The 27398-nt window shown below is 33.2% G+C and overlaps 1 protein-coding gene across 4 annotated transcripts; it reads right to left on the bottom strand.

The window, feature by feature from the left end:
* Positions 1-7168: 7168 nt before the first annotated feature.
* LOC130901999 (nuclear factor NF-kappa-B p110 subunit-like) lies at positions 7169-26555 on the bottom strand. 4 transcript variants are annotated; one of them, XM_057813769.1, is made up of 12 exons: positions 26396-26555; positions 24638-24947; positions 23196-23337; positions 22010-22148; positions 20046-20132; positions 19353-19457; positions 17789-17900; positions 16205-16651; positions 13057-13230; positions 11552-11880; positions 8497-8777; positions 7169-7362 (listed from the first exon to the last, which is right to left on the bottom strand). In XM_057813769.1, exons 1-12 carry the CDS (start codon positions 26415-26417, stop codon positions 7261-7263), a joined length of 2250 nt encoding a protein of 749 aa, XP_057669752.1. In that variant the 5' UTR covers positions 26418-26555; the 3' UTR covers positions 7169-7260. The 4 variants fall into 4 exon arrangements, with proteins under 4 accessions (XP_057669752.1, XP_057669753.1, XP_057669755.1 ...); XM_057813770.1 differs by lacking the exon at positions 26396-26555 and adding an exon at positions 25545-25778; XM_057813771.1 differs by having other exon boundaries at positions 7177-7362; positions 26392-26450.
* Positions 26556-27398: the final 843 nt, after the last annotated feature.

A 27398-nucleotide genomic window follows, 5' to 3' on the forward strand; every position in this document is an offset into this window, starting at 1 on the left:
CCGTAAGTTGTTTCCAAGGTCGTAGACCTTTAGAAGCTGACTTCTTTGGCTTCTTCGTCTAGCTTTTCAAAAATGCAAGGCAATGCGCCTGCTTGCGTCGCTTGCTGCGTGTGTGTGCATCAACAGTAATTACCGCCAGAAGAAAAGAAGATAAACTCAAAGAGAAATATATAAAAAGACAGTGGTGGACTGGCAAATTGTTATTATTAAGGGTAAAAGCTTATTATACAGTGAGGAAAAACCGAATGGAATAATTTTGTTAGTGTCCATATTACGCTAAATTCCAAAGTATTTCGAGGTCGAGTTATAAATTAACTATTCAACGTGAAAATTTAGCTCCAATTTTTAAATATTATGTACGGGATTGTGTTATCTCATTTATTATTCTTAAATATTATCGTTTGTTGTAAATTTTAACAAACAAACATGTTATTCCTGAAACAAGCGTGTGAAGTAGCCTTTTCTCAACGAATCTGAATATAGTCACCTAAAAATATTTATTACTATGAATAGATAATTAAAAAATGGTATCAGTGCGACTTGAACTAGCCACTACACTACCTTAATAATACGTTTTCTACGCACTACTCCTTAAAGTATGCTACCTTACGTAAAATAAAGTTTTACGCAGTCGAAAGTGTGTCTATAGTATGTACTTTACACACGATAGTAGAAAAATCTCTTTTTTACTGCCAAAATAACTCACAAAATAAACAGGAAATATCATTTTTTGAATGATTCATTTTTAATAGATTTCACATTCAATTATTCATCATAAAACAATTTCATTTATAAGATAAATAATTGATAGTTAAGTTTGAACAATTATATATATTCCCAAAGATGTTCCATGCTGCCGCTGATTAGAAACTAATCAGAAATTATTTGAAGAGTTAATTCCACAATTTTATCAGATATTTTAATTTGTTTAGAAGAGTATGGACAATTCAACATTGTATAAGAAATCTCAATTTTGTTATTTAAACTTAGCGATAACTTATCAACAATTTATTGTTGTTGTACAAAAAATACTGTTTGTACTTCGCTTATAAATACATAGCATATTGGAGAGATTTTTTAGTTGCCGAAAAGTTAACAATCTAATATTTCATTAAAAAATCACTCGTAATACAAAAGTAACTATTTTAAAAATTGGGAATCATTCTTGAATAGAGGTAAGAGATGTATCGCAAATTCATGTATCAATGACTCAAATAGCCATGAAAACATAATACAGGTAGCAAGCATGTAGGAAGTTATTTGATTTATTATATGAATACAAGTTGCCAGCTTCTGTCGAAGGCTTCGTAATATTGAGACTAATAACTTTTTTTTAAAAACCAAGCGAAAAAAATAAAATAAAACCATAAATCTTGGTTATTTAACCGCGGATCACACTGATTTGGCTTTTTATGAGTTATTTTTCATCCAGTATCCGACTTTTGTAATACGATGGTATCTAAATTTCTGAAATGGTTGGGAATAAACAAGTGGAGATAGGTACATGCAAGCAAATGCTAAGAGTAGGATGTAATAGAAATGTAGTTAGGATAATGATATTACAAAGTTGGAGAAATTGAAGAAACTTTGAAAACCTGTATCCCCGGATTGCTTGGTAAATCCATTTATACAAATGTTTGGTTCTCAACTTTTAGCAAACTTAATCAACTGATCGGGCAAACATAAATGAAACTTAATAAATTAAACAATATTGCTTGGAAAAAATTTTATTTGGTTCGTTTTTAATTAAATATAAATGAGTCAATCATTATTTTAATGTAGATGGCTGATTCCGACCCTTATGGAAGGTGGCGATGTGAGATCCAGTTTTGTTTCTTGCTTAATCAAAAAGTAGACGGATGCGAGGAGCCGGTCTTTCGAGCCTCTGTTGCCATAGCCGAAGAACGACTATTTTTCTCTGTTTTTACTTTTTTAACAAAGTACATATTTATGCAAATCGTTGACGCGTACATAGTAAATGTAATAAAGGGACGAGAGGGGGGAACGGGGCTATTTTACTGCTGTGCTCTGCCATTAGACATCAACATGCACTTTTCTTTTGAATCATAAAATTTATAAAATACCTCCTAGAATATGGAGAATTAATTTATATTTAATTTCAAGACGGTAACATAACACAACTGTCTTAACATGGTTGTGGCTATTAAGTATTCCGTCCATTTGACACAACAATGCTTGTGAGAGCACCAAGGAATTCATATTGTTAAATTTCACGATTGAGTCTACATCGAGTCAGTTTTTTTAATATGAAATGTGTTATAGTATTTCCAATATCAATTGCAGATTATAAAAACCTTTACCGACATTTTTGTTTGATCTACCATAGGCGTAGATACTTAATTTTATAAATTTCTTATTTTTATAAATGTATATCTTATGCGAGAAAGTATTCGTTAAAAGGCAATCGAAACATTATAAATTGTAGTCCTACTTGGAACTTAAAAAAATCATTATTATACCTCGTTAACTTACTACAAATGAAAATTAACCTATAAAACGTAAATAGACGAGTAAAATTTACTTGCCTGTAAGGACGTTTGGTTTAAACAGAATACCAGACGGGAACTGAGCCCTTTATGTACCCCATTCGTTTTTTCTGGGAAACGAAATTTCAAAGCAAAAATCATGAAGTAAAATACATTTTTTGCGAATGTAACAAAACAAAAGCAAAAGTTTCAAATTCCAAAGTACCTTTATAAATAATAATGGTAATCAGAATCGTCTAGAGTCATCATTTGATTGAATTATGAAGGGTTGTAAAGAGGGTGATACGAAATACTCATCTTCTGCTTTGATAAAACACTTTTTCCAAAGCTCTTGGCGGTTTGCTGCTAGAACTTTCTTTACCAGCTCTACAACCTTAATTAAGGCGACGTGTAAAGTCCTGAGGTATGTCCCAGGGCTGGTTATTATTTAGGAACGGGTTTTCTTTGATGATTCCGTTCTAAGTGATGTTTTTTCTAACACGCTTTCCAGTACTATGTGGAGAGGTGGGAGATTTAGAATCACTTCTACGAGTAGTGCAGCTGTTGGGCAAGATTTCATGACCCCAGTTGCAAATAAGCAAGCCAGTCTTTGTACCTTTGATAGTTCTAACAAGTTTACCTGATGAAATTTCACATATTTAATAATGCAAATGAGGTGATGAGGAAGGGTAGATGCAGAAAAGGGGTTTCTTTGCTGATGACGATACGAACAACCGATAAGGTGCGTCACGAAGCAATAGAACACACGATAGGAGGCAATGAATGAGACGAGATGGGCATTCAAAGGCCAAAACTTATCCAAACCCAACCTAATCTAGCCTCACTTAACCTAATCAATTAGGAGAACATTTTTAAATAGAGCTCAGCATATAGCTGTCTCTTCAATGGAGCAAATACTAAGTTACGTTTGTTACATTGTTAATATGCCGCGAAATTGTTCTAATAACAGTTTTTGTTATACCTATACATCTCAGCGCCACTAATCGAAAAGTGCTTTTTAGACTATTTTCGTTTTCCCGTAAGCCTCCAAGATAAATCCTGGGTTTCACATGTAAGTTGTGTAGCGTGTGTGAGACTCCTTTTAGATTGGGCTAAGCAAGAATCTAGACATTTGCCTTTTGGTATATCAATTATTTTAACAGAACCAAAAGATCATGTAAGTGATTGTTATTTTTCGTCATAACCAAGTCCAAACACACTTTCCAGTACCCAAACTTGTCATCGGCCAACAGACCAATCCTACATAGTGCCGAACTGCCTGTCCCAAAGCCTATAAATCAATCAGAAAGTCAGGATTCTGTTTCTAGTCAGGAATTCGTTCTTAGTCAATTCGAGTGATCCAGGTATTGATACAAAGTGATTTAATTAATTAATGTTGTTCAAAATTTCCAAGTAAACCAAAAAACGGAGAATTACTTAAGACTTAGGACTTAATCAATGAGCTTTTAATTTGATACAAAGCTTTGGGTTGTGATATGTCTTTGAAAATACATATCCTGCATTTTTATCCGGATTTCTTCCCTGAGAATTTGGATGCTGCGAATGACAAACAAGACGAAATATTTCATCAGCATATACCCTTAATGGAAAAGCGCTATCAAGGGGAGAAAAGTTCAGGAATTCACGAAACATTCACGAAAATCATAGCTATTTATTGTACATTAAGGAATATTTTTCTATTATGGTGTAGATTGGAGATTTTTGTACTTTTTATAAAAATATATGTCTTACTGTCACAAAGAAAACTGATGTGTACATTTGTTTCATTGATATATTAATGTTTGGTGGCATCAGTATATTCAAAATTTGGTATAAGTTTCTTTTAACAAAAAAAAGTTTAAATTTTGTTAATCAGTATTATTTTACTATTAATATTCATATCACTTAATATTATCATTTCTTATAAATCATTGTTAGTTAGAGGTTGTTGATAAAATAAAAAACTAAAAGTATCTCCTATGTTTGTAGTTGAAACTTAATGAATATAGCAAGTTTTTTTAGTTAAATAACTTACATATTTTATATGGTATTAATAATTACCACCCAAGGGTGGTACTTACATTCCATTATCGAGGGCATTCGATACCTTCTTAGTACTTGTTATTTGCGACCTTCAAAACATTCTCAAAATGCATTGATTACAATAAGAAAAGTAGAAAAATATTTTTTACTGTAACTGCAAATGTAAATATTCTAATAAATCGGCAATAATTCCACCATCAAATCAAAAACACAACACAATTCAGTGGTTTATCAATAGAATTATTTAACTGTGAGCCCTTTTTCAATGGCGAGCGGCCACTGTATATCTCATATTTCTGAATAATTACTGACATAAGTCTCATCAAAGTACCAATAAAAGCGTAATATATTTTCCGCAAATAGAACAACCCCATTCACAATTTCTCAAAAATTCTCTAGAGTGTTATTTACTACCCATTTGAAGCTGCCATTGTCCTTAAAAAACAATAGACATTCTAACAGTACGTGCAAGTATAGTATAATACGACTATGTGTACTTAGAAATGAGAAAATAACACGATAATTAACTATTGAGAATTTAAAATGAGCAAAGAAAAAGTTGGAGAAAAGAGAATTTTTATCGTTGCTTAGAAGTTCTAAGAAACATAACGTTAAATTAACGTCGAGAACCGCGTATACAGTAAGTTAATTACAATTGAAAAAATCTTCACAGTCGTCCCGTTAAAATAAATGTATTGTTTTTGCAAAAGATCGGATTACATTCGTATAGATCAGGTAACTATATGATTTCCCATAGAAGACGATGTTTAATTGGACTGAGCAATAACCATTTGATATCTTTGGTATACAAACATTAAATATTGATATGAAAAGAGGGGACAATGGGATCTTCAACTTGAGAAAAGATGAAATTTTGATCTAAATAAGAAATTACTGATATATGAATGCTTTAGACAATTGAGAAAGGTTCCAGATCGAACATACTTCATCTCTCACAAAGCTTAGTTAAATATCTTCTAGTATTTGATAAGCTTCTTGTTGATTTTAGTAGAAATATCCAATTGATCTTCACCCTGACGTTATTTGTTAGGTGCCTAATATTTTGAAATGAGGCAACACTGTTTTAAAGATTTCAAATCTGACGTTGCCATTGTGAATTTTGACATTTTTAATGGTGAACGTACTCTAAACGTGTTTTCATACGAGTGTTACGAGGATGTATTGATATCTAGTTAACCTAGACCAGTTCCATGCATAAACAATCAGGTCAATTTCGACATGAAAGAAATTGCTGCAAAATGGATCCCCAAATATTTGATTGTGTGCAAGAATAGAAGCATCGCGTTCGATCTGTGCTCGATTTGAAAACGATGTAGACTTCTTAAACCAAATTGTTACTATGGATTAGACTTTGATACATTTCTACGATCCAGAAACAAAGAAACAATCGATGGAATGGCGACACTCCGGTTCTCCAAGACCTAAGAAGTTTCGTGTCCAAAAATCTGCTGGAAAAGTTCTTGTTTCAGTTTTTTGGGATGTTTTGTTTTTGCAGGAAAACGCCCCTACACACAAATCTCATGTTGCCATGCAAAAAATTCGTGATTTAGGGTTTGAATTACTAGAGCACCACCCTTATTCACCTGATTTGGCTCCGTCTGACTATCATCTCTTTCCTCAACTGAGAAAAAGTTTAAAAGGTCGTAAATTTTCTACCAACGAAGAGGTAATAAAAGCTGTGGAGGTCTGGTTTGCAGAGCAAGAAGGAACATTTTTTTTGAAAGGTGTAGAGACTTTGCAGGTTCACTGATATACATGTATCCAATTAAGAGGAGAATATGTTGAGAAATAAAATATTTATGTAAGAATTTTTCAATATATCCTCATATTTGAGTTGTTTCCAGATACTTGAAACATTCATCTTGGTAAAAAAATGAAATTAAATTTCGAACATTTTCGTACGATGATTTTCTACGACTTTCTGCGTTGCCATTTCTGCGGTTTCAAGAGCTACAGTAAACGATGAAAAATGATCACCCACCAGGATTGGAGATCTAGAAAGTAATCCTCACATGGATTACAAGATGAAACGACAATAGAAAGAAGAAAATCAGCTAATTATTCCAAGAAGAAGAGTGGGTGAAATACTGAGTTACACGGCAGTCTACCGGAAGTGAAGGAAGTTTGCCAGCAAGTCACTAACGGGTTACACCGATAAATAGCACAGATGATATACGTAATGGACAACATCATATATATCGAAAAGGATTGCTTTAAATATTATACTGCTGGTAATTTAGTATTTCAAAATCTGCTAGAGCTTGCGATCCCGTGTCAAGGCTACTGTCGCTGATGAATTGATGGAAAAATAAAGTGCTTTTGCACGTTAGGTTAGATGAGGGTCCCCCTGCATTATAACAACTTATAGGTGCATATGGAGATACTGCGATAGATTATTCATTGGTAGAAAACATCCTATATTCCTCTTCCAAAAGAAGTTCGGGTAAATAGAATAAGTTGAAGAACAGATTTTATCATCTGACAATACAATGAGAGTCAAAGACAATTCGAAGTTCCTGGTTACAAATTTAAAGATCGGGATGTATGGGATATGTAATGTATTTCTTTACTCAAGCCGTACATCATTGTTTTGGTTTTGAAAACATAAATAAAAATAATATCAGTTTTCGTATTTTAATCAGTATAAATTATCTATACACTTTGCTTATCACTTATGGAAGAAAATCCAGGGTACTGTCCTGCTTATAATTCAATCAAAAATCGTTGACAAAATATCCCAAGATTCTGGTGTAAAAACACTAACGTCATTATAAAGAGCATCTAATTCTTCGATTTGTCGATTTTTTTCATCCTGAAAGTATCAAAAAAAAATTAGCTTTAGATATTTTTAAAGCGGATAAATTTGTGAAGAAAAACAATCACTTGTTCTCATGATTTGCCTTATACGACTGATATTTGCCTATAATCAGGATTTTCGTGATGGCCAGGTGAAAAAATCATTTGTATGAAGACACACATTATAAATATGTAAAGGAGGCCCTACACTATCAAGCGGCTTGATAAAATGCTTGAGGCTCCGATTGATGGGAGCTTCAAGTTTACTTCAATCAACACCTCAATCCTTTCATCAAAACTCTCAGTCGAAGCTGAGAAGTGGAGGAGTGAGAAGCATATAATGGTGTCAAATGTAGATTTGAGCTTCCTGGTCTTAACATTGGTTGCTGTGAAATAGAAAAAAAGACGGTGGTCTAAGGATGGTATAAAATGAGGAACCGCTTCACTCATCAACATCTCCTTAACTTTCTGAGTAGTTCGGAACCAGAGGATTATAGGAACTTTCTAAGCATGAAGAAAGTTTCGATAACCTACTCGATTTAGTCCGCCAAGACATCGAGAAGAAGGACACGAAAATACGTGAGGCGATTCCTTCAAGTCAGAGATTGTCTATCACGTTGAGGTACCTATCATCTGGCATGGATTTAGAAGACCTGATATTCATGTGTGCCATTGCTCCGCAGTCTCTGGACAATATTTTATTTACTTCCTTTTATAAACAAAAAAAAAATCAATTGGGAGCATTCGCATGTGTACAAACGAAGATTTTTTTTTCAGTACTGTATTCCGTTCTCTTTTTTTACATTGTTTTTGGTTCTCTTCTTTTTGAATTTTTGTTTCTTTCGTTACCGTTTGTGGTCATTTGTTCTTTTTTATTGTTTTTTGTTGTCTTCTGATATCTTTTGGGGCTCTTTGTTGTCATATTTTGTGGTTTCATGTTGTTTTCTATTATCTTTCATTGTTTACTCTATATTTTGTTGCCTTTAAGTATTATTTGTATTTCTTGCAATATGAAAGTAGCCAAAGATACAGATGAAACCATAAAAAACAAACTAGAACTCCTAGTTTCTAGTTTTATTGAACTTAACTTATACGCTATTCTAATAATTTTGTGATGATTATATATGAATAAAAATAGTATTTTACTCACAATGTATTTTTGAGCTGCAGATCTTATTTCCGAATTAGTTGAAACAAGTGCCGCAGTCAAAGGTGATATACCAATAAAATCTTCAATGTTTAGATTTATATTTTCTAAAGTTAAAAAATACTCAAATATATCTACTGTTTGACCATTAATAGCCATTCTTATAGGAACATTACCATTCTTCGGACATATCTTGTTAATATCTGCGCTTTTCTGACAAAGTAACTTAACGGCTTCCAAATTTTTTATTTCTTTGATCATAATCGTCAAAGCGGTATCACCATCTGGAATTATACTGGTAATTATTGAAGCAAGCAAATTAAAGTATTATTAATATGAATCCCTGGAGTAGTCGCACCCGGCCAACTATGGTCGCGCTGGATCATATTGATCCAATAGTATATTTGAGTAATTTTGAATAAAAATCAATTGCAAAGTATATTGGTGAATCAAAAAATATATTACTGCTAGGTATCTTAACAAAAAACAAAAAAATATACAACCAAACACATCTAACGCAGAAAACACATGAAAAACTAAACCCTATTACAATCGAGTTGAGCGAGTCCGCTTCTCGAGTGGGTCTAGTAAAAACTTCTCTAGGCGAAATAATGCTCGAAAGAGCATTTACCGTGATAGTAACGGTAAAACAGTCAGGTCGGCGACTTTTCGTCTTTGTTCTAAGCTGTCCGAGTTTCTGGGCAACTCTGGATTGCCTATAAGTATTGTATTGAGTCGAGCATCTTTAGGATATGTTTGGGAGCTTAGCTCTGAATGTGCGAGCAATATTCCAAAGATGGATGAATCACTGACAAGACGGATTAGAAGCTGTTACGAAGTATAAAGCTATGCTTTCAACCTCACATCTAACAAGCGAATTTGCGGTGATGGTGATATTTTATGTCCAGACAGGATTAAATCCTAAGCTGCAGTGCCAACCTACTTTATAAAAATAGCAGCCCGGGTCTTTGCTGCATTGAACTCAATCAAATTGCTTCCACCCCATTCCAGAATGTTATCAAGATCGGTATTGATGGTGGTGTTGGCTACGGATTTTATTGTTATGAGAGTTTACTGTGGCGTCGATTTCAACGACGAGCTATCATCGGCGAAGCTAGATTTTGTCGAGTAGATTGTTGATGTACAAGAGAAAGAGAGTAGGTGACAAGATTCATTTTTGAGGAACATCAGCGTTGACCTCAAACCTTCCTGATGTGTGTCCATCTTGAAAAAGCGACTAATTCAGTCGAAAAGTGAGGACGACAAACCGTACGATCTTAATTTATTCAGAAGGTTGTTATGCCAAACCTTGTTAAAAGCCTTTTATATATCCAGTGGGATTGGTCTGGAATCCCTATAATTCTCTATAGCTTTAATCCATACGTTGGTAACATAGACCAGAAGGTCCTCGGTTGATCTATGTTAACGGAAGTCATATTGATGGTTGCTGATGATGTTACCAGACTCAAGATATCTCAAGATTTACTGGTTAACAACTTTCTCCATGACCTTGGTAATGGCTTTTTTGGTATGGATTGAATCCGAGCAATTTTTCATCTGCAGGGAGAAGACCGCTTTTATATGAAAGAGTTTGCATAGCATAGCTCAGCCGCTCAATTCTTTAATACGTTTAGTGGTTATCCATCTGGGCCACTCGCTTTATTCATGTTCAAGAGAAGTTTTCCCCGCGAAGAATTTGAAGCAAACGTGCGGCCTCTTCTCCTGTCAATGATGGAATATTTGCCTTACAAAAGCCATAAGCAGATAAGCAGAAATTTTATTGTTGACTGCAGTGTGTACAGTGCAGTTTGTGTCAAACCATGGATTGTTGTCGGCAAAGCCCTTGAAGGAGTAAGAAATATAGGTTCCATACCAGCCAGAATTACTTCCAAAAGATTATTCAACCTTTGCGCAAACCACTAATTTACTTCTTCATACGAAAAAAAAATGTACCACACAATTTTAAATACGGCCGATAATCGCTGAAGGAAACATCTGAAGAAGATCATTGATGCTCAACTAATTCCAAGCCTGCTTGAACTATTACGGCTGATGCAATGGCGGACCTGTGACTAGATACGTCACTTTATGTACATTAGAACTAAGTTGGCTTGATAACTATAATTATTATTCCCTTTCGCAGGTAATCCACAAAAATTACGCCATCAGCATCCCAAAATATTTTTAGAATTCCCTGTCTGCAGAAAGTTGTATTTTTCAGGCTATGTTGGTCATTGATTTACTCACGGTCTCCACAGTGTTAGATCCATCACTCATCCATTGCTCTAAGACAATTTTATTTGTCTTGTTTATTTTGCGTCTGCAACAACATTTTATTATATTTTGTGATAGAGATTGGTAGAGCTCTAAAGCTTCCTTTGCTATATCTGTGGGATAGGTAAATGTTTCCTTAGGGTTAAGTACAGTCGTTGAGTATATCCTTGGCAGTCATAGTAGCATCACTGTCTGTACGACTCTCTGAAGACATCAATTAACCGTGTGTAAGTTTGGTGTAGCAAATACAAATTCTTTTGATTCCTATCGATTCTCTATTACTTAAAAACTTAAGGCAGATGTGAGCAGTAGCAGTACTGCCGTACTGTTGCTCCATTGAACTGGACTAGGATTGCTGAAGGATAGTTAGAAGCTTTTTTGGCATGCTATTTTCTTCCCGTGTGCGATGAAAGCCAGATATGACAGGCTGTTGTATCCGGCACCTTCTCTTATATATGAACCAAATTTTATGATGTAATCATTAGTCTATCTTTATCCTTGCACTTTTTATATCTTATAATTGATATACTGCCATATTTTTGTTGTCTAAATTTGCCTTTATTGGTATGCTTTCCATCACTAAATTAAATATGATGGGAGATAGACTGTTTAACCACTCTTCTGGCTTCAAAACTCTCTTCTTAGCTATCATGTTAATTTTTATGTAGTTTTACTTTGCTAGATTATTGTATATTTATTGACAGACTGGTACTACCTAGAAAAAAATTCAAGAACAAACTCACAAGAGGAAAGAAGATATACAAAATCTTCAAGAATCACTTACCTGAATTTTCCATATCTAAGATATCGCTTATTTTCTCGTGCTCGCTATCATCCCTCAAAAGCATTCCCAAAATCTGTATAGATGCATTTACCTTAGCCGCTAAATGTAGAGATGTATTTAAATGATGATCTACTGAGGAAATTTTGGCACCGCATAATAACAAGGAACTAATTATTGATTCATTACGACAAATAATAGCGGTGTGTAACGGTGTTTGTCCTTGATTATGTTCTGTCTCCAATAAATGAAATGTTTTATAAAAAGCTATAATTTTTATGAAAAATAAAGCTATTTGATTTTTATTCATGCAAATGAAAACCTTCAAGGCACTGAAATATAAAAATAAGATAATTTGTAACCCAAGTTCCCATTTGTGTAGATTGATTCAAGTTTTTGAAAAATGGTATTTAAATAAAAATGTTTCGAGATATATAATGTACTGCGCTGCAAAAAAATCTATCAGAAATCAAACTTCTACTATCTACATTCAAGCAAATTGGATGTATAGCATTAGTTAAAATTCAGAAAAGGATCTGCACATATTTCACGCATTTCAAATTCGTGTAGAGTAGTATAATTACTGTATTTCAATTATATTTAAAAAAAAAACTTCATTCTTAGAAATTTTCAGACAATAACAATATTCCAAACGACAATATTTGACTACAACAAGATGGTGCCCCACCTCACTATGCGTTTGTGGTGAGGCAATATCTAAATAATGTGTTTCCCAGAAGATGAATTGGAAAGCGTGGTTTTATCGAATGGCCCCCGCGATCACCCGACATGAATCCTTTAGACTGTTTCCTGTGGGGTCACTTAAATAAGATCGTTTGTAAAACAAAACCTGCCAATAATCAGGAATTAAAAGATAGGATCACCACAGAGATAAGAAAAGCAGTCAGGAAGGTTGAAAAATGTATTGCAAAGTTTTAAAAATCGCATGGCTTGTTGTATTGAAGTGAATAGACAACATTTTCAGAATCTGCTGTAATTGCCTTTACTGTATGTTCTCTAAAAGTGGTAATTTTTCTACTTCACAACTTCCTTGGATATTTGTCTAGTACTCAAGTGTGGATCTACTTCTAACTTGTCACAAACATTTAAAGATTTGTCTTCGGCTGTAGGTTTTCTGCGCCATGATTTGGATAAATATTTTACAGCAATAGTTTTGTTAAACTTTTTACTAATTTACTGACACTAGACCTTGTTACGAGATTTATATTAGCACATAAATTATTAAATGTACAATATTTCTTGTAACTAACTTTGGTAAAGATACTGTAAATATAAATATACTCTGAAATTATGGCATTTAGGTATAGGGAACATTATATAGTGCGATGCATTTGAAATAACAAATAAACAAGACGCTTGCGCTCGAAAAATTATAAAAATCGTACAAACCTCTTCCGAGATAATTGAAGCGTTCCGTACATAAAACTCATTCTGTATGTTTACGTATATTCATGGAATTTGTAAATTTGATAGTGAAAAATACTCACTTTTTAACGTAATTCTTTCCTAAAAGGCGAGTTAGCATTTGAACAGCTTGTTGTGGTGTATGTACACTGCTAATGAAATGTATCACTTCTTCTAGCACTGTAACTGCCATTAACTCTTCATCAGCAGTGACTGTGATATAATCTTCATTAAGTGAGATAAGTTGCCAAGATAATCTTAAAAATAACTGTAATATAAACTTATAATATGGACATAAGAGAGTCATTTTTAAAGTAAGAACCGATTGCGTACTGTCCAGTGATGTTGGTTTATAATATATCATTCTTCTCCAATGTCTCACTAGATCACCATTACGTTTCAGGTTTCTAGCTTTGGATGTATGGTGGAACTGTTTTTTTTTGTGTCCATTCCAATCAGCAATCTTGCATAGTTCGCTCAATAATTCGATTTTTCAAAGCAAACAAAGTTCGTGTCACAAAAATTCATCGGTAGCTTGTTGAAGTTTATGGTGAATGTTAATGGAAATATGCGTAAATGATGTGGGGCTTTTCAACGTAGGAATGACATATGGTCATGATGAAGATCGATTTGGACGGCCTACTTTTGACGAGCTTCATCGGAAATTTTTAACAGTGGTTTATCACATTTTTATTGATAAACTTCACTACAAAATGTGCGAAATGGTTGCAGAATATATCAACAGAATACCAAGCGAATAGTCCTTTCTTTGACTTTTTGGAACGCTATCACAAGCATGGTGACGAGTTTTTTATCCACATTATAATCGCTGATGGAATGAGGATTGCGTCCTACACATCAGAAAGTGAACGTCAATCTATAAAGTGGCACCACTCATGATCCGACCACAAAATTAAAACTAGAAACTTCGATATAAAAAATTATGGACTCTCTATCGAGAACCTTATCAAGTGTCATCCAAAATGGCTGTTTTAAAGCAGGCACGTTTCGCTTCACGACAATTCTGGGCCTCACTTTGCGACCAAAACAAATACGTAATTTTCATAGCGAAACTTTGAATCAACCTGCATTTTGACTTAGCATCATTAGACTTTTATCTGTTTCCAAATCTTTAAGAATTTCTATGAGAAAACCACTTGGAAAATGGGGAAAAGTTGAAGTAACTATTTTACCTGTCTGTTTATACAGTTCTTCGTTAATGAGATCCAGAAGTGAGTATCACAGCTTTATAAAGTCGTCTACGTTAGTTATATAATGAAAAAAATTCATTTAGTATCATGGTGAATATGTTGAAAAGTGAAAACATGTTCATATTTTTGTTTTTGACGCATTCATAGTTAAAATTCCATTACAAAACGGTTCTTAATTGGACATTGACCCTAGTATATTCATGTTGGTCTCAAAAAAAGCATAAATTAAAAAAAAACAGTATTGAATCCAGCCTGTTGTGAATCAAATACATATTTCGAATTCACTTCACATTTTAATGGGGTAAATACAAAAAAATGATATAAAATTTTTCAGTAATTTTCGTATATCATGAGGACTTTTTGAAAATCATAACCCGGGCTTAGATAGATCAACTATCAGCGGATCCTAACCCAGAACTATATGATATACAAGAACTTTATATTTATTTGTATTAATTCTTCCCTAATATTTAATTTTTTTATGATAAATTATAGATGTTTAATAATTATCATCGAGCAGTTATGATCGATTTACATCCTCACAAGGATTTTGCATAAAAGTACAATACTAATAAGCTATTTTATGCTAAAATACCGAAAAGTACAAAAGCCGCAATCAATCACGCTGCTCATGAGAATTAATATCAATTAATTAATAGTAGACAGTCATTTACGATGCCTTCAAGTTCAAAAAACCATGGACAAACTCGTCAGCTAATCGTATTTACCCAACGGCACCGGTCTATGAGGATAGAAAGGATCATATCATATAACTACAACTCGATCAGTTTCCGACCGACAATGAACTTGATCTTGGTTAGTTTCCGAACATTCTGATCATAATCGACTTAACCCGATCATAGTTCCGAAAAGTTTTACATTCTTCATTTGACGAACTATTGAAAAGAATGATAGACGATTTGGAAGAAAACTATTCATATAATTTAGTGTTTTCTATGAAGATTCTACGGGAGGATTATGTACGAAAATTGTATTAGTAATTTTTAGACATACTAGAGGCTACACTGCCTTCTAAAACAGTCTCGATGGAATTCTTGGCATTTGTTGTGATTATAATCCGGATAAGGCTTGATCAGTTCAGTAGAAGTTCCGCTACGGGTGGCACTACAAATTAACTGAGTGTCAAATTTTATACTAAAATGGAACCTGCTCATCGGGATTTGAACGCTAATATTTATTTTAAAAAAGGACTACTAGAGGAATTTCATCAATCTTAAGTGGAATGATTTGGCCAGTACTTGCTTTAACGAGCAATAATGTTTAATCCAGAATCCGGAATTAGAGAGGGAGGAGAGATGAACCTCGTTCTGGCCCATTACCGTTAACCCAGAAAACTTTGAAGCTGTGAAAAAGCGAGTGACTTATGACAAAGTCGAGAAGACCTATGGATGGGATCAGCCACATAAATATAGATCACCTACGCTTAATTTCATCACTAAGTGATACGCAAAAAGCAGCCAGGATGATGATAACGGATGTAGCTAAAACATTCAGGGTGTCTACATGGGTTTAATATTAGAAGGGGACCTGCCACCTACAAAAATTCGACGTTCGACGTTTGGATAAAAACTAGTTGTTGCACTCTGCTAGGAAAGAAATTCTAAGAAGACAATGACAATAGGGAATTCAAATTTCAAAACGGTGTCCAGAAACGGGTATACGTAAGATTAATTAACATCATAACAATTCTCCAGCTCATAGTACTGCTAATTTCACCAAACAGCGAGTTACACTGTTTACCACATGCTGGTTTGGTGAGTAATTTTTTTTTAATTCAATATCATTTTTCAAAATAATATTTCAGTGATTTAGTATCTAAAAATCTACAGCATGACCATCACATGATAAAGATAACAGACCAGGAAGAAATTAGGGATCTTTTGAATGGACCTTAATATACGTATAATTATTAATGATTGATTTTGTCACCTTGATTCTACAGTGTCTACAGAAAATCATGAGAACTGTTTCGATATTTTATTTATGTTCAATAACTTACTGACATGTAGACTGTGAAATACCATGAGACCTCGAATTATCAAGTTCTAATTTTTTAAAATGGGGTGCAAATTTTTGTTGATACTGTGAATACATTGTCTTGAACTCAACAGAATTGAAATTTTTGACAGCTATTGGTAGATCTTCACCGAATCCTCTTGAAGTACATGCATTATCAGTAAATTGATCTATTTGTAAATTGCTAATCGCCGCAGATAACCTGCTATGAAGTTTGTCGTTGTCACTAAAAACTTTAGTACGGGCCAGTTTTCGTTTCTCTGCTAGATATTTTCGTCTCTCGTGTACATATTTGCGCGAGATAGTAGCATTGGGAATATAGCGAAAAGATTTTGATTGCGGACTAATGTATCTCATTGGACGTACTAATTCAATAAAAGCATTGACAGGTGTGGTAATATCTTGATTGTAGTATTCCGGAGTGAGCAACCTTAAAAATAGACAAGCAATGAATGATATTCACTATATTTCAGAAATATAAATAAAATTCATAATCAGTTGCTGATTAGGAACAAAGATCCAGATAAGATTGTACGACTCGACTTCAAGATCCAGAAACTTGATAATGGATTTCTTGTGACCTTGCTGATTGAGCCGTGCGATCTATTTCTTTTATGTTTTTTACAAATTTCAGGTCTCTACGAACAGAGCGCTGACCAATCTCTATCTCTAAGCTAAAGGTAGAAATCCAAAGCTTCATCGTGGTCAAAATGTCAACAATTTTATGTATATAGAGCAACATGACTATATTTTATGCTATACAGAATCGATAGATGTCTAAAATGCATCATCTTCACTTACTAAAAAAGTTTTTTTAAATTAAATTGAATTGTACATTATTACTCAGCAGATTGAGGGATGTTGAGGAAAGTTTGATTTTTTTTTAAAATGGTTATGCAAAAAACTATTAATGTTTGAAAATTGTAGAAAGAGGATTATGGTTTATTATTATGGGAAAAATTTTTATTTATTGATTTTTTCAGATATTTTAACTTCCCACTGGGCTAGATCTATATAATCTAATGATCTATGGTGATAGGAGGTGTGTGGAAACTAATGAGACTGTCTCTGATTTACCTCCCTTGAACAGCTTACGAGGTAGTAGTAGTATTATTGATAGCAAGTTTTCAATATCAATCGGTCAGAATATTTTCCATAGTTCCAAAATTGACATTCATTCAGAACATATTCCAATTTCGCGAAAAAGAAAAAATCAGACAACAAGCTCAAGAACACCTTTAACCGATTGGCATTCTATTCAATTGTGAAGTTTTTGGCACAAATCTTTCTAAGTTTTGTGTAATGTTTTTAAGTTAGAGGTCTCTCTAAACGAAGTTGATCTTTGAAGTCTTTTTGACCTTCCAAAAATGATTGGTGTTAGCTTGAAAATTATGCTCTCTAGAAATCGTTTCTGTTTTTTAAAAGTCTGAATCTCAAATTCGAGAAAAAGTACCATTTGCTCTAAATGCCTCTATAACACCTCTAAAACAACGAAGGAATATTCCCCGCAGTGTTGCCAGTCTCATTATTTTTCTCACATACTTCGTATAACAGAAAACATACTTACTTAATCACAATTCCATGATGAAATACATTCACTTCTCTTCCCCAATCCTCCCAAACTAAATTACCTTCATTGTCCAGTTCAAAGAAGCGAACTTTGATGTTACTAGTATTATCTAAAAAACTATTTGTTATAATGGAGAAAGATTGAACTTTGTTACCAAATGAGAGGCCGTAATAGATATACATGTTTTTTCGAGGAATCAAGTTTTACCTTAAAATGAGATGAAGATATTTTGATCTAAAAATATTCAAGATTATGAAATCATAACAAATCTGTACATCAAATGAGTAGATAGTGCAGATGCAACCGTGGAAAGAATAACACATCAACATAAACTATTTATAGTAGGAATGAATAGTAACAATAGGTACACTTATCTTGGAAGTAATGTCATACGAGGATGCTCCGAAAAGTACCTGGCCTGATCTAGAGATGGCGGTAGTTGCTTTAAAAATACCACTGTATTAGAAAGTACACAATCTATACAATATATGTTCCAAGATTGAAGATGCCACGTTGCTCAGTATTTGTTAGGGAGTCCTCAATAGTGAACATTTTCAGTGAATTTGTAAACATGGAAAACATTGGTCATCGTTATGTGATACAATACTTTTATTTGGAAGGCCTTATCCCAGCCAATATAAAAGCTAAACTAGATTATACTTTGGGTGAGATTGTTTCTTCGTTATCAACAGTAAAATATTGAGCAGCAGAGTTTAAACAAGGCCGTACGACCTGCGAAGACCAGCAGCGCAGTGATCGACCAAATAGACTAGCAGACATAGTAGTTATTCGAAAAGTGCGATACATCGCATATTAACTGAAAATTTGGACATGAGAAAGCTGTGCGCAAGATAGGTTCCGCGTTTGCTCACAATAGAACAAAAACACCGTTCCAGCCGTGGAGGTTTTTATAGCACCTCTGCTATTCGAGCAGATTGAGTTCACTGTTTTTCTATGGCGTCGATTAAATATTGTTAGTCTCCATCACAGCATAGCCAATACTTCGACTTGGAAGACGGTAACATGTCATCAGCCAGGAAAGATTCAAGATTTTTTTCTTTGGCTTTTACTGGTGAATATTAGGGGTACTTTTTAGCATTGAGTAGAATCGTTCTCACATAGTGACAACGACTAGTACGTCTTATATTAAATAAAACACACGAACAACATATTTTCGAAAAAAAGAAGTCTTTTTGCGTTGTCTGCCGGTCCATAAAATTCTTGCATACTTCCCTGATTCTTATACTGATACGCATTTAGACTTCATTAAAAAGAATTGGATTAGTTGCAGTATTTATCTTGTACGAAAAATGAACAGAACTCAAGATGGAAAATCGTAAAATACACAAAATGGTACAACGCTATAGCAGCCACCGTACACTCAATGTCTACTTGCGCCAAAATAAATCATTATGATTCTAATTAACAATTGGTGAAAGTCCTGTTCGTCATTATTTATCAATATTTTCTTGGTGATCCATAAAATTTGTTGAAGTTGTAGATAAAGATTACTAATTTCTTTTTGGAATAACAAATATAGAATTAGATTGATGGGACTTACCTTCCATATCCAAATTAACTAATAAAGTTACATTGGCATTTCCCTTGGCGCGGCTGTTGACACGACTCAACATGTATATTTTCGAATCATTTTCAGGAGTAATACCTGAATAAGCAAAATTAACATAAAATGTGAATGACTGAATAACTACTTAACATGAATAAATACAGAAAGCAGACTTTTCCAAGTAGTTCTTTGAAATCGCCCTTATTGAGCAGAGGAAGTTCCAATATGTTCATACTTATTTTTCAAAATTATCACACGATTGTTTTTGAATATTCAAATTTGAAAAATTTTGCTGTGCAACCCTGTGCTAGTTTCTAGAAAATAAGAAATTCATACTAGAATAGCAAAAGGTAATAAACATATGGGCTACTCTATAAATTAATGAGATAAAAAAAGTAAAAAAAATAAAGATATATACTACAGTAATTGGAATCAATTTGTGTGTGTCAAAAATGGGTACTTAATCAAGGGAGGATAAAATATATGACGGGCTCAAAGATAAGAATCATTAAAGAAAAAAGATATCTACAGTAGTCCGGATATAAATCCGTGAGATTTCGGTCATGTGAAAGATTAATTTTAGAAGACTTAGATGCCACAAATATCAATAACATAAAAGCGAAAACGAAAGAAACCGGTTTGATTTAAAGCAGTCTGTAAGCCACTCAACCTATGCGATAAACGTACCTCTAATGAGTTCTTGATTTCTAAACTTGAGAAAGACCAATGCAGTTGTATTATCTTCTGTTAGTCTTGAAATATTCCTTACCATGTCTAAAAAATAGAAATAATGTTTTAAATGTTATGCTCTATGTAGCTCACTTAATTGTTCCATAAATTGTTTGAATCATCTACTGCACACTCAGTCAGGTGTGGTTCTAGAAGTAAACGATTCTTACCAATGTTCATGTATGTACAAGTACAAATCTATTTAAACATTTGAATGTTGAACTATTCAGAAAAAAAATGCAAAGAAGAACCAATTCAGCTCAAAATGTTCTAAATACAATCATCATGACTGCAACAATCTTATGCAGTTGAGTCAAAAAAATAAATAAATTATATTCGCCTTTTACATTGTTAGAAAATTATTGATGATTCTATATTATCGAAATTGCAAATATTTTCAATAATTTTTAAGATGGTATTTGCCTCTAGTCGATGATTAAATTATATACTGAATGTTTATGAACCTAAATTTAGTTTTAATAACGACCTGAGAAGAGTCAAAACAAAATTTAGTGCAAAATTATGGCGTCAAAGTAAAATCAATTCTAGACATATGACACATATAAAGTGTCGAATGTAAAAGGATTGATATGAATCCTCAAAAATATATATTTGTGCAAAGAATATTCCTTTTCGTTTGGAAGTGCTTAGTTTAATGAATTATTGGGGTTAATGTCAGATTTTTAAATCAATTTATAATTTTTAAGCAAGTGTTTTAAGTTTGAAAGGGATTTACGAAGTTTATGTACCTCAAAATTATGTCACTCACAAACAAACAAACAATGAAGCAAAACGAAAGAAAGAATTTAATGAGACTGTAAAACCGATCGTACAGAGGCCACTTTTTATTTTCAAGCTTGCTACAGATTGGCAGTCGTGCCAACTGCAAGTTACGACCGATTTTCTGGTGGCTGCGGTGTATCTTATAACACATCACTCAACAAGTCGTGTGACCAACTAAGAAAAGCTAATTTTTTGTCAAAAAATGATTTTATTCATCAATGTAATCTCCTTCAAGAGCAATTCAATCATTCCAACTCTTCTCGATGTCATGCTTGTAGAAGGATTTATCTTTTGCTTCAAAATAGGCTTCAGTTTCAGAAAATAACTTCACACCGGCGAGTATTTTTTGAGATCAGCGAATAGCCAGTAGTCATTAGGGGTAAGATCTGGACTATACGGTGGATGAGGAAGCAATTCAGAGTGTAATTCGTTAAATTTAACCATCGTTGTAATCGACTTGCGACTCGGTGCATTGTCTTGGTGAAACAGTGTTTTTTTTATGTTTTCTGAAGTAACGACTGTACACCAACGTTAAGTTCAACAAACCAATAACAAATGGTTCTTTTCGATAGAGCAGAGTCCGGATAACACTTTTGAAACCATGAGCTCGTACAGTATTTCTTTTCATCAAGAAGCAATGATAAATTAACACATTAAATTTTTTTGAATCCATTGTTTTTGAAATAACAAAAGTAGCTTCATTTAAATGGCTGTCACTTTTTTCTGACTAATCGAAATGTCATGAAATTTTACACATAGTCTTTTGAAAGTTGGTACTTCATAAACATCATATGGATTTGACAATGAAGTATAGAAAGAAGTAGAACGGTTAAGAATTTCATCGAAATATTTTCCCCGAAATTTACAATTTTACATATTTTCAAAAAAAAATATTAAGATTAAGATATTAATTTTTTTTATTTCGAGCTCTGCACTGTATATAAGATGCTTAAAATATTGAATTATATTTTTATAAAATTTATTTGCTCAATCAAATAATTATTTTTGGAGATCTATCACTCTTGACGCCATTCTGTTTCAAATAACGTTTATTTTATAAAGGTTGTTGTATTTTTTATGGGTTTCCAAAAATTTATAAATTTATAAATTGTTAGTATAACGATTAATAAGATACTTACAGATATTGAAAACAGGTTCTGAAAAAAGGGGTTCACAGATGGGATATAAAATTCCATTTTTTTCGCTAAAAGCATCGAATCGTAAACATATTACGTGACTATTAATATGTTTACTTTCTGTCTCAGCTAATTCTTGTATCTGAAACAGATATATTCATAATTTTCCTAAAGAGTTAACTAACAATTGTTTTGCTAAAATTTTAGATTTATTAAATCTAAAAAAGATATTAATGTATTTTTCGAGTTGCATGTGCGATTGAGGGGTATGACGCTATTTCTTAACGAGGTGTGAAACGATTATTCTTACTAGCCCATGACAAGACATGACAAGTTTGCCATTTTGATATTTCGCCAGGAAGAATTCTTCTATTTTGAACAGTTATAGTCGAGAACAAACAAAAATTCTGGATGAACTGGATGAACATGATCTTATAGATGTCTTTTGAAGCACCGTGATTGAATTTTTTTAGCATTTTTTGCACCAATCGACACAAGCATTCTGTTGAGCGATTATCAAATTTTGCGGTATCCAACGCGAACAAATCTTTTCGATAGTCAAATGTTCATGCAATATTGAATATATGCGAATGGAACTAACGTCGAAGTATGCCTCAATATTAGTTCACGCACAGCATCGATTTGTTCTGGCACAACAGCTGATTGTAGACGACCGTCAAGGAATTCATTCTGTACCGAAGTGCGACCACGATTGAATTCGGAAAACCAGCAATGGTCGGGGATTCATCAGCAAAAGTCGCAGCGACTTGCTGCACACTGCTGTTGGTTTAGTATCTATAAGCAACTCAAAAAGCACTCGTATCATAACACGTTCTGAATACGTTAAAAATAAAAAATGTCAAACTTTATGATTCAATGTCAGAGTTAACATATTCATATCCGTCGTAGATCATAAAAAACTGAAAATATACACAAGGTGTACTTGGATGAGTCGATCAGATGAGCTTTATCTTCGCAAGTTCTTGATCAATATTGTATTACATTTGATGCTCTCTCTCACCATATCAAACGGACTCTAGTGGTTATTTATCGAAAATTACATAGTAAGGCACTAAAATACAATTTTGAAACAAAAAAGATGAGGAATTGAAATCATTGTTGATACAATTCTACCTGTTCTTTGTTTCAGATTTTCTTTCTTTTATATCATTCATAACTTATTACACACCTCCTCCAACTCCTTGGCGTTCAGTTCTCTAATGAACCCTTCTGTTCTTGCGATATGTTCTTTCTTCAGTTGACTTTTTTTTCTTACCAAACTTGATACAACATCTTTTGTTTTAGTCATTGTTATCAGCAGATTACTAAACCTGAAACACAATTTAGTAATATAAAAAACAATCCTCGAAATTATAGAAAGACAACTTAGATCTTAAAAGTCAATTTTGCAGCATAATGTTGTTTTAGCAATAAGATATAGAGAACCACTTTGTGTTTGATGCTTTTTGGGAAGGAATTCTCAATATCGAATTGGATTGATTTCGAACGGTACTGATATAGGATTTATTTTCTCTGCAGGGCTTAGGATGCTTTTAAATGTTATGGTTTCGCATAATATGTGTGTGTGTGTTCCCATAAATACAGCATGTATGGATATGTTAGTATGGAGATGAGAATGAAAATAGCTCAATGAAACAATTAGCTATAAGTTAATTAAAAAGAGAAAAAAGAGATAATATAGACGAGTAGATGCGAAAATAGAAAATGCTGAGGCTTATTCATCAAGAATTGTCCTCATTGTAATTAGAGATTTTAATTGAAACACTTGAATAAAAAATGGAGGTCAGTGACTACTCCACACTTCTAGTAATTTGAACAAAAAATATTCTTATATACTGTGACCCAAAGGATCTATCGTGCCCCCCTTTTGTGCTGTGGTACTGGGGAACCCAGTGTTTGCAGCTGAACTGTTAATCCCACTCCTTTTAAAAAGTCTAGAATGTAACATGGCTTTAATTGCCAGAGATCTTCGTCATCTATTTCAAGCGCTTCCAGGTGCAGTGCTCAGAAAGAGTCTTTTACACTTCAAAAGAATATGGATAGAGGTTTCGTCCCCTATGCAACAAAATCTGCACGCAACTGCACAAAACATTGATAATATTTGTTATGAAACACTCTGAATTTCAATAAGAGGGAATATTTTATTCAATTGCTGTAGGTTAAATCTTTTAGTTTACCCAGTTACTATGTGTAAACAATCTATAGAAGAAGTCATGGTTAATAATGATACGAAAGAAGTTAGATATATATATTGATATTGAGAAGTGTCGGAGTAAAAAAAGAATAGATAAAATAACCATAAACTCAAAACTAGAATATGAAGGCAAAAAAGATTAGTTGATAAGTTAAAAGTGGGTATAGATTATGAAAAATAACAAAATTGATGAGAAAAACTTAAGCTTAAACATAATTCGTAGACTCGATTAAGCCTATAACTTAATTAGAAAAGATCAGAATAACTTCTCACAGAGCAAGGCTGGTGATGCTACATATACACAGTTTTTATTTTTATAAAATCTCGATTCCCTGCGTTTCTTTATGATTATTAGGTATAAATAGAATTTTCAGCTATTTATGGTTTTGAACTAACACAGATATTAATCTACTTACACAGCTCTATAGCCATTTTCAGGTCCAACAATAATATGATGAGGATCGTAGTGTAGATCCTGACCAATTTTCATAAATAATTCATTAGCATGCGGTAAAAAATCTTTACCAAATGCATTTGTCTGATAAATGGAACATCTAATAATTACACTTCCTGAACAATTTGTAATTTCTACTGTAGGATGAGTCTTATTTCCAAAATTATTAGAATTTAAACCTTTCAACGCTGGACGTCTGGTCGTTATCGCCTCAGAACTGTATAAAAATCTATATTGGGATATAGGATGTTCTACTAACTGAAGTGAGGCTTCTGAAAAAGTAAAAATTAAATCGAATCTTCCTAATTTACGGTTAAATAAATTATTCAAAAACTATGTTGCAATCGCAATTTTCATATCTGTCTGATTTTAAGGTGTTATTACTTGTTATTTTACAATAATCTGTGATTATTATATCTGTCAGTTCTATTCTATATAGTTCAAGCATAATATTTATTAGCCTATGGAGGCTTTCCAGTATTTGAGGATTCGCGTATCCCAGAAACAGCTTTATCCGGGGGTCATGCTTTGCAATGCTATGTGCGCCGCTGGTGATATTCCTTCCTGTGAAAAAGGTTGAATCCTGTCCGAGCTCATTAAATTGTTTTCCTGTTTCCGCCTTTCGATAGTCCTGCTAGTGATGCTTTTCCGGTCCCATTTTAGTGGGTCCAGACAAATGAGCTGTGCTTGCGGACCATCAAGATTTTCTAATCTAACCTAACAGATTTCAGAAAAGACCCTAGCTAGTTTTATTTCTGTATTCGTAGAGGACTGATTCCCAGAATTCTCATTAATTGATGGCAAGCTTCAGCAACAATGCTCTAAGCTTTTCTAGCACGTAATGATAGAAGAACTGGTGCTTCACCTACCTCGCGCCATAGCAACCACCGAGTTGACGTGATGCCGCTGCAAATGGGACTATCAGTAGAGTTTACTGTCCAGGATGACATCCAGCTTTATTCTTTTTGGAGATAAGTAATTCTAACCATAGAACTAGGTCTATAAGCAAGAGTGGTGATAATGCAATATTTTTTCGAATTTATTCATAATAAAATTTGGAACATAGCTATTTACATAAGTATCATCTAAACCCTAGATACCTGTAGATACACTATTCATTTTATTACAGTTTTTAAAGGTATAAAATTACTGGTTTGATTTTGTCACAAAAACTAGAAGTATTCCAAACGTCACATTCAGAGTATACTTGTAAACTAAAACAGTCAATTTTAGAGTGTACATTACCAGACATAATTTGAAAGGATAAAATAGTTTTATAAGACGGTAAAATAATATACTGGAGGTTCCATTTAAAGTTTTTGCTAATTAAAATCTTCTGAATTAATGCTTATCTAAAAAACTCCCCGAACCCCAAACGAAACTTATACTCTGTTCAGACATTTCAGCCATCCTTTACCTTCGTATTTACCAAACAAAAAAAGTTTACTTCATGTTGTCAAGCTTAGGCTGAACCTACCTACCTCAAAATATTTTAGAAATGTGTATCTGTGCAAATATAACAACTTTTATTTAAAAATTTTAAGTAAGTTATTGCACTTTCACATACTAATGGGCCACCCCGTATTATTTAATAGGAATAAAACTGTAATTGATTGATAATAATCCAAAATTATAAACATACATAACCTATAAATACTGAATTTCACTTTTCAAATTTTCTTGACACAAACAGGAATAATAGTATTTATTTCTTACTCACTATTTTGGAATATTTGTGCCATTATTAAATAAACAATTTGCGCACACTATTTACACTGCGAACTCCATACAATTACGTTGCAAATATTGCAATACACAATGTTGGGTTTTCCTGACTGAATCACAAAAGTATAATTTTTAATTTATTATACAAGGAGAGTGTCAATTGTTCTTTAATAGCACTGGTCGACAAAAAATTTTTGTAGTAACACAAGAATGAACAGCATATTGTGATAAAATGGACCTATACAAATAGGAAAATATGAAAAAAATAATTATAACATTTTATAATAATATATAATATATTATAACAATTTATTAATAAAATAATTTCACGTTTTTTAAATCGTATATGTTGAAAATATTTATAGTTTACATCTAATAAACATGCCTCACTTCTATTAAAAACAAAAACTTTAAAAAAAATCACTTTAAATATTAATTAGCTCTATTTTTTTCTTTTATAACGGGTTGCACTTTCAATTTGAAAAAACAGTAATCACCCATCACGGCCGAATTCCATGGTTCTTGATCCCGAATTTCCATTTGAGCACCAAGGGATTTGTAGGCGTCTAGAAGTTCATCAACTAACTGTTGGTAGTTTAGATTCATATTGTTGCCCAAAAACCCTTCACTACACTAACAAATGCTCTAAGCTCCTGACTGGTGAGCTTTTTTGCAAAATTGTCATCGTCCAGTAATTTTCTTATTTTTGGCCCAATAAAAATACCTTCTTTCATTTTGGCATCACTCACCTGGAAAAAGATTTCCTTAAGGTATTTGAATCCATCACCCTCTTTATCCATAGCCTTTACAAAGTTTTTCATCAATAATAAAGTTTAATGTGAAGGGGAGGCAGAAGGACATTTTGGGATCTTCAAGGGGTATAAAATTAACATTTTGAGATCTCGGCTGAAACTCACTTCTTGCTCACAAATTTTTTTTACATAGCGACCTACTGCTCGACTGTCCCGTAGACAAAGAAAACAGCAATGTTTCGTAAG

Source organism: Diorhabda carinulata, chromosome X (genome assembly GCF_026250575.1).
Source record: "Diorhabda carinulata isolate Delta chromosome X, icDioCari1.1, whole genome shotgun sequence".
In the NCBI taxonomy this organism is placed as follows: domain Eukaryota; kingdom Metazoa; phylum Arthropoda; class Insecta; order Coleoptera; family Chrysomelidae; genus Diorhabda; species Diorhabda carinulata.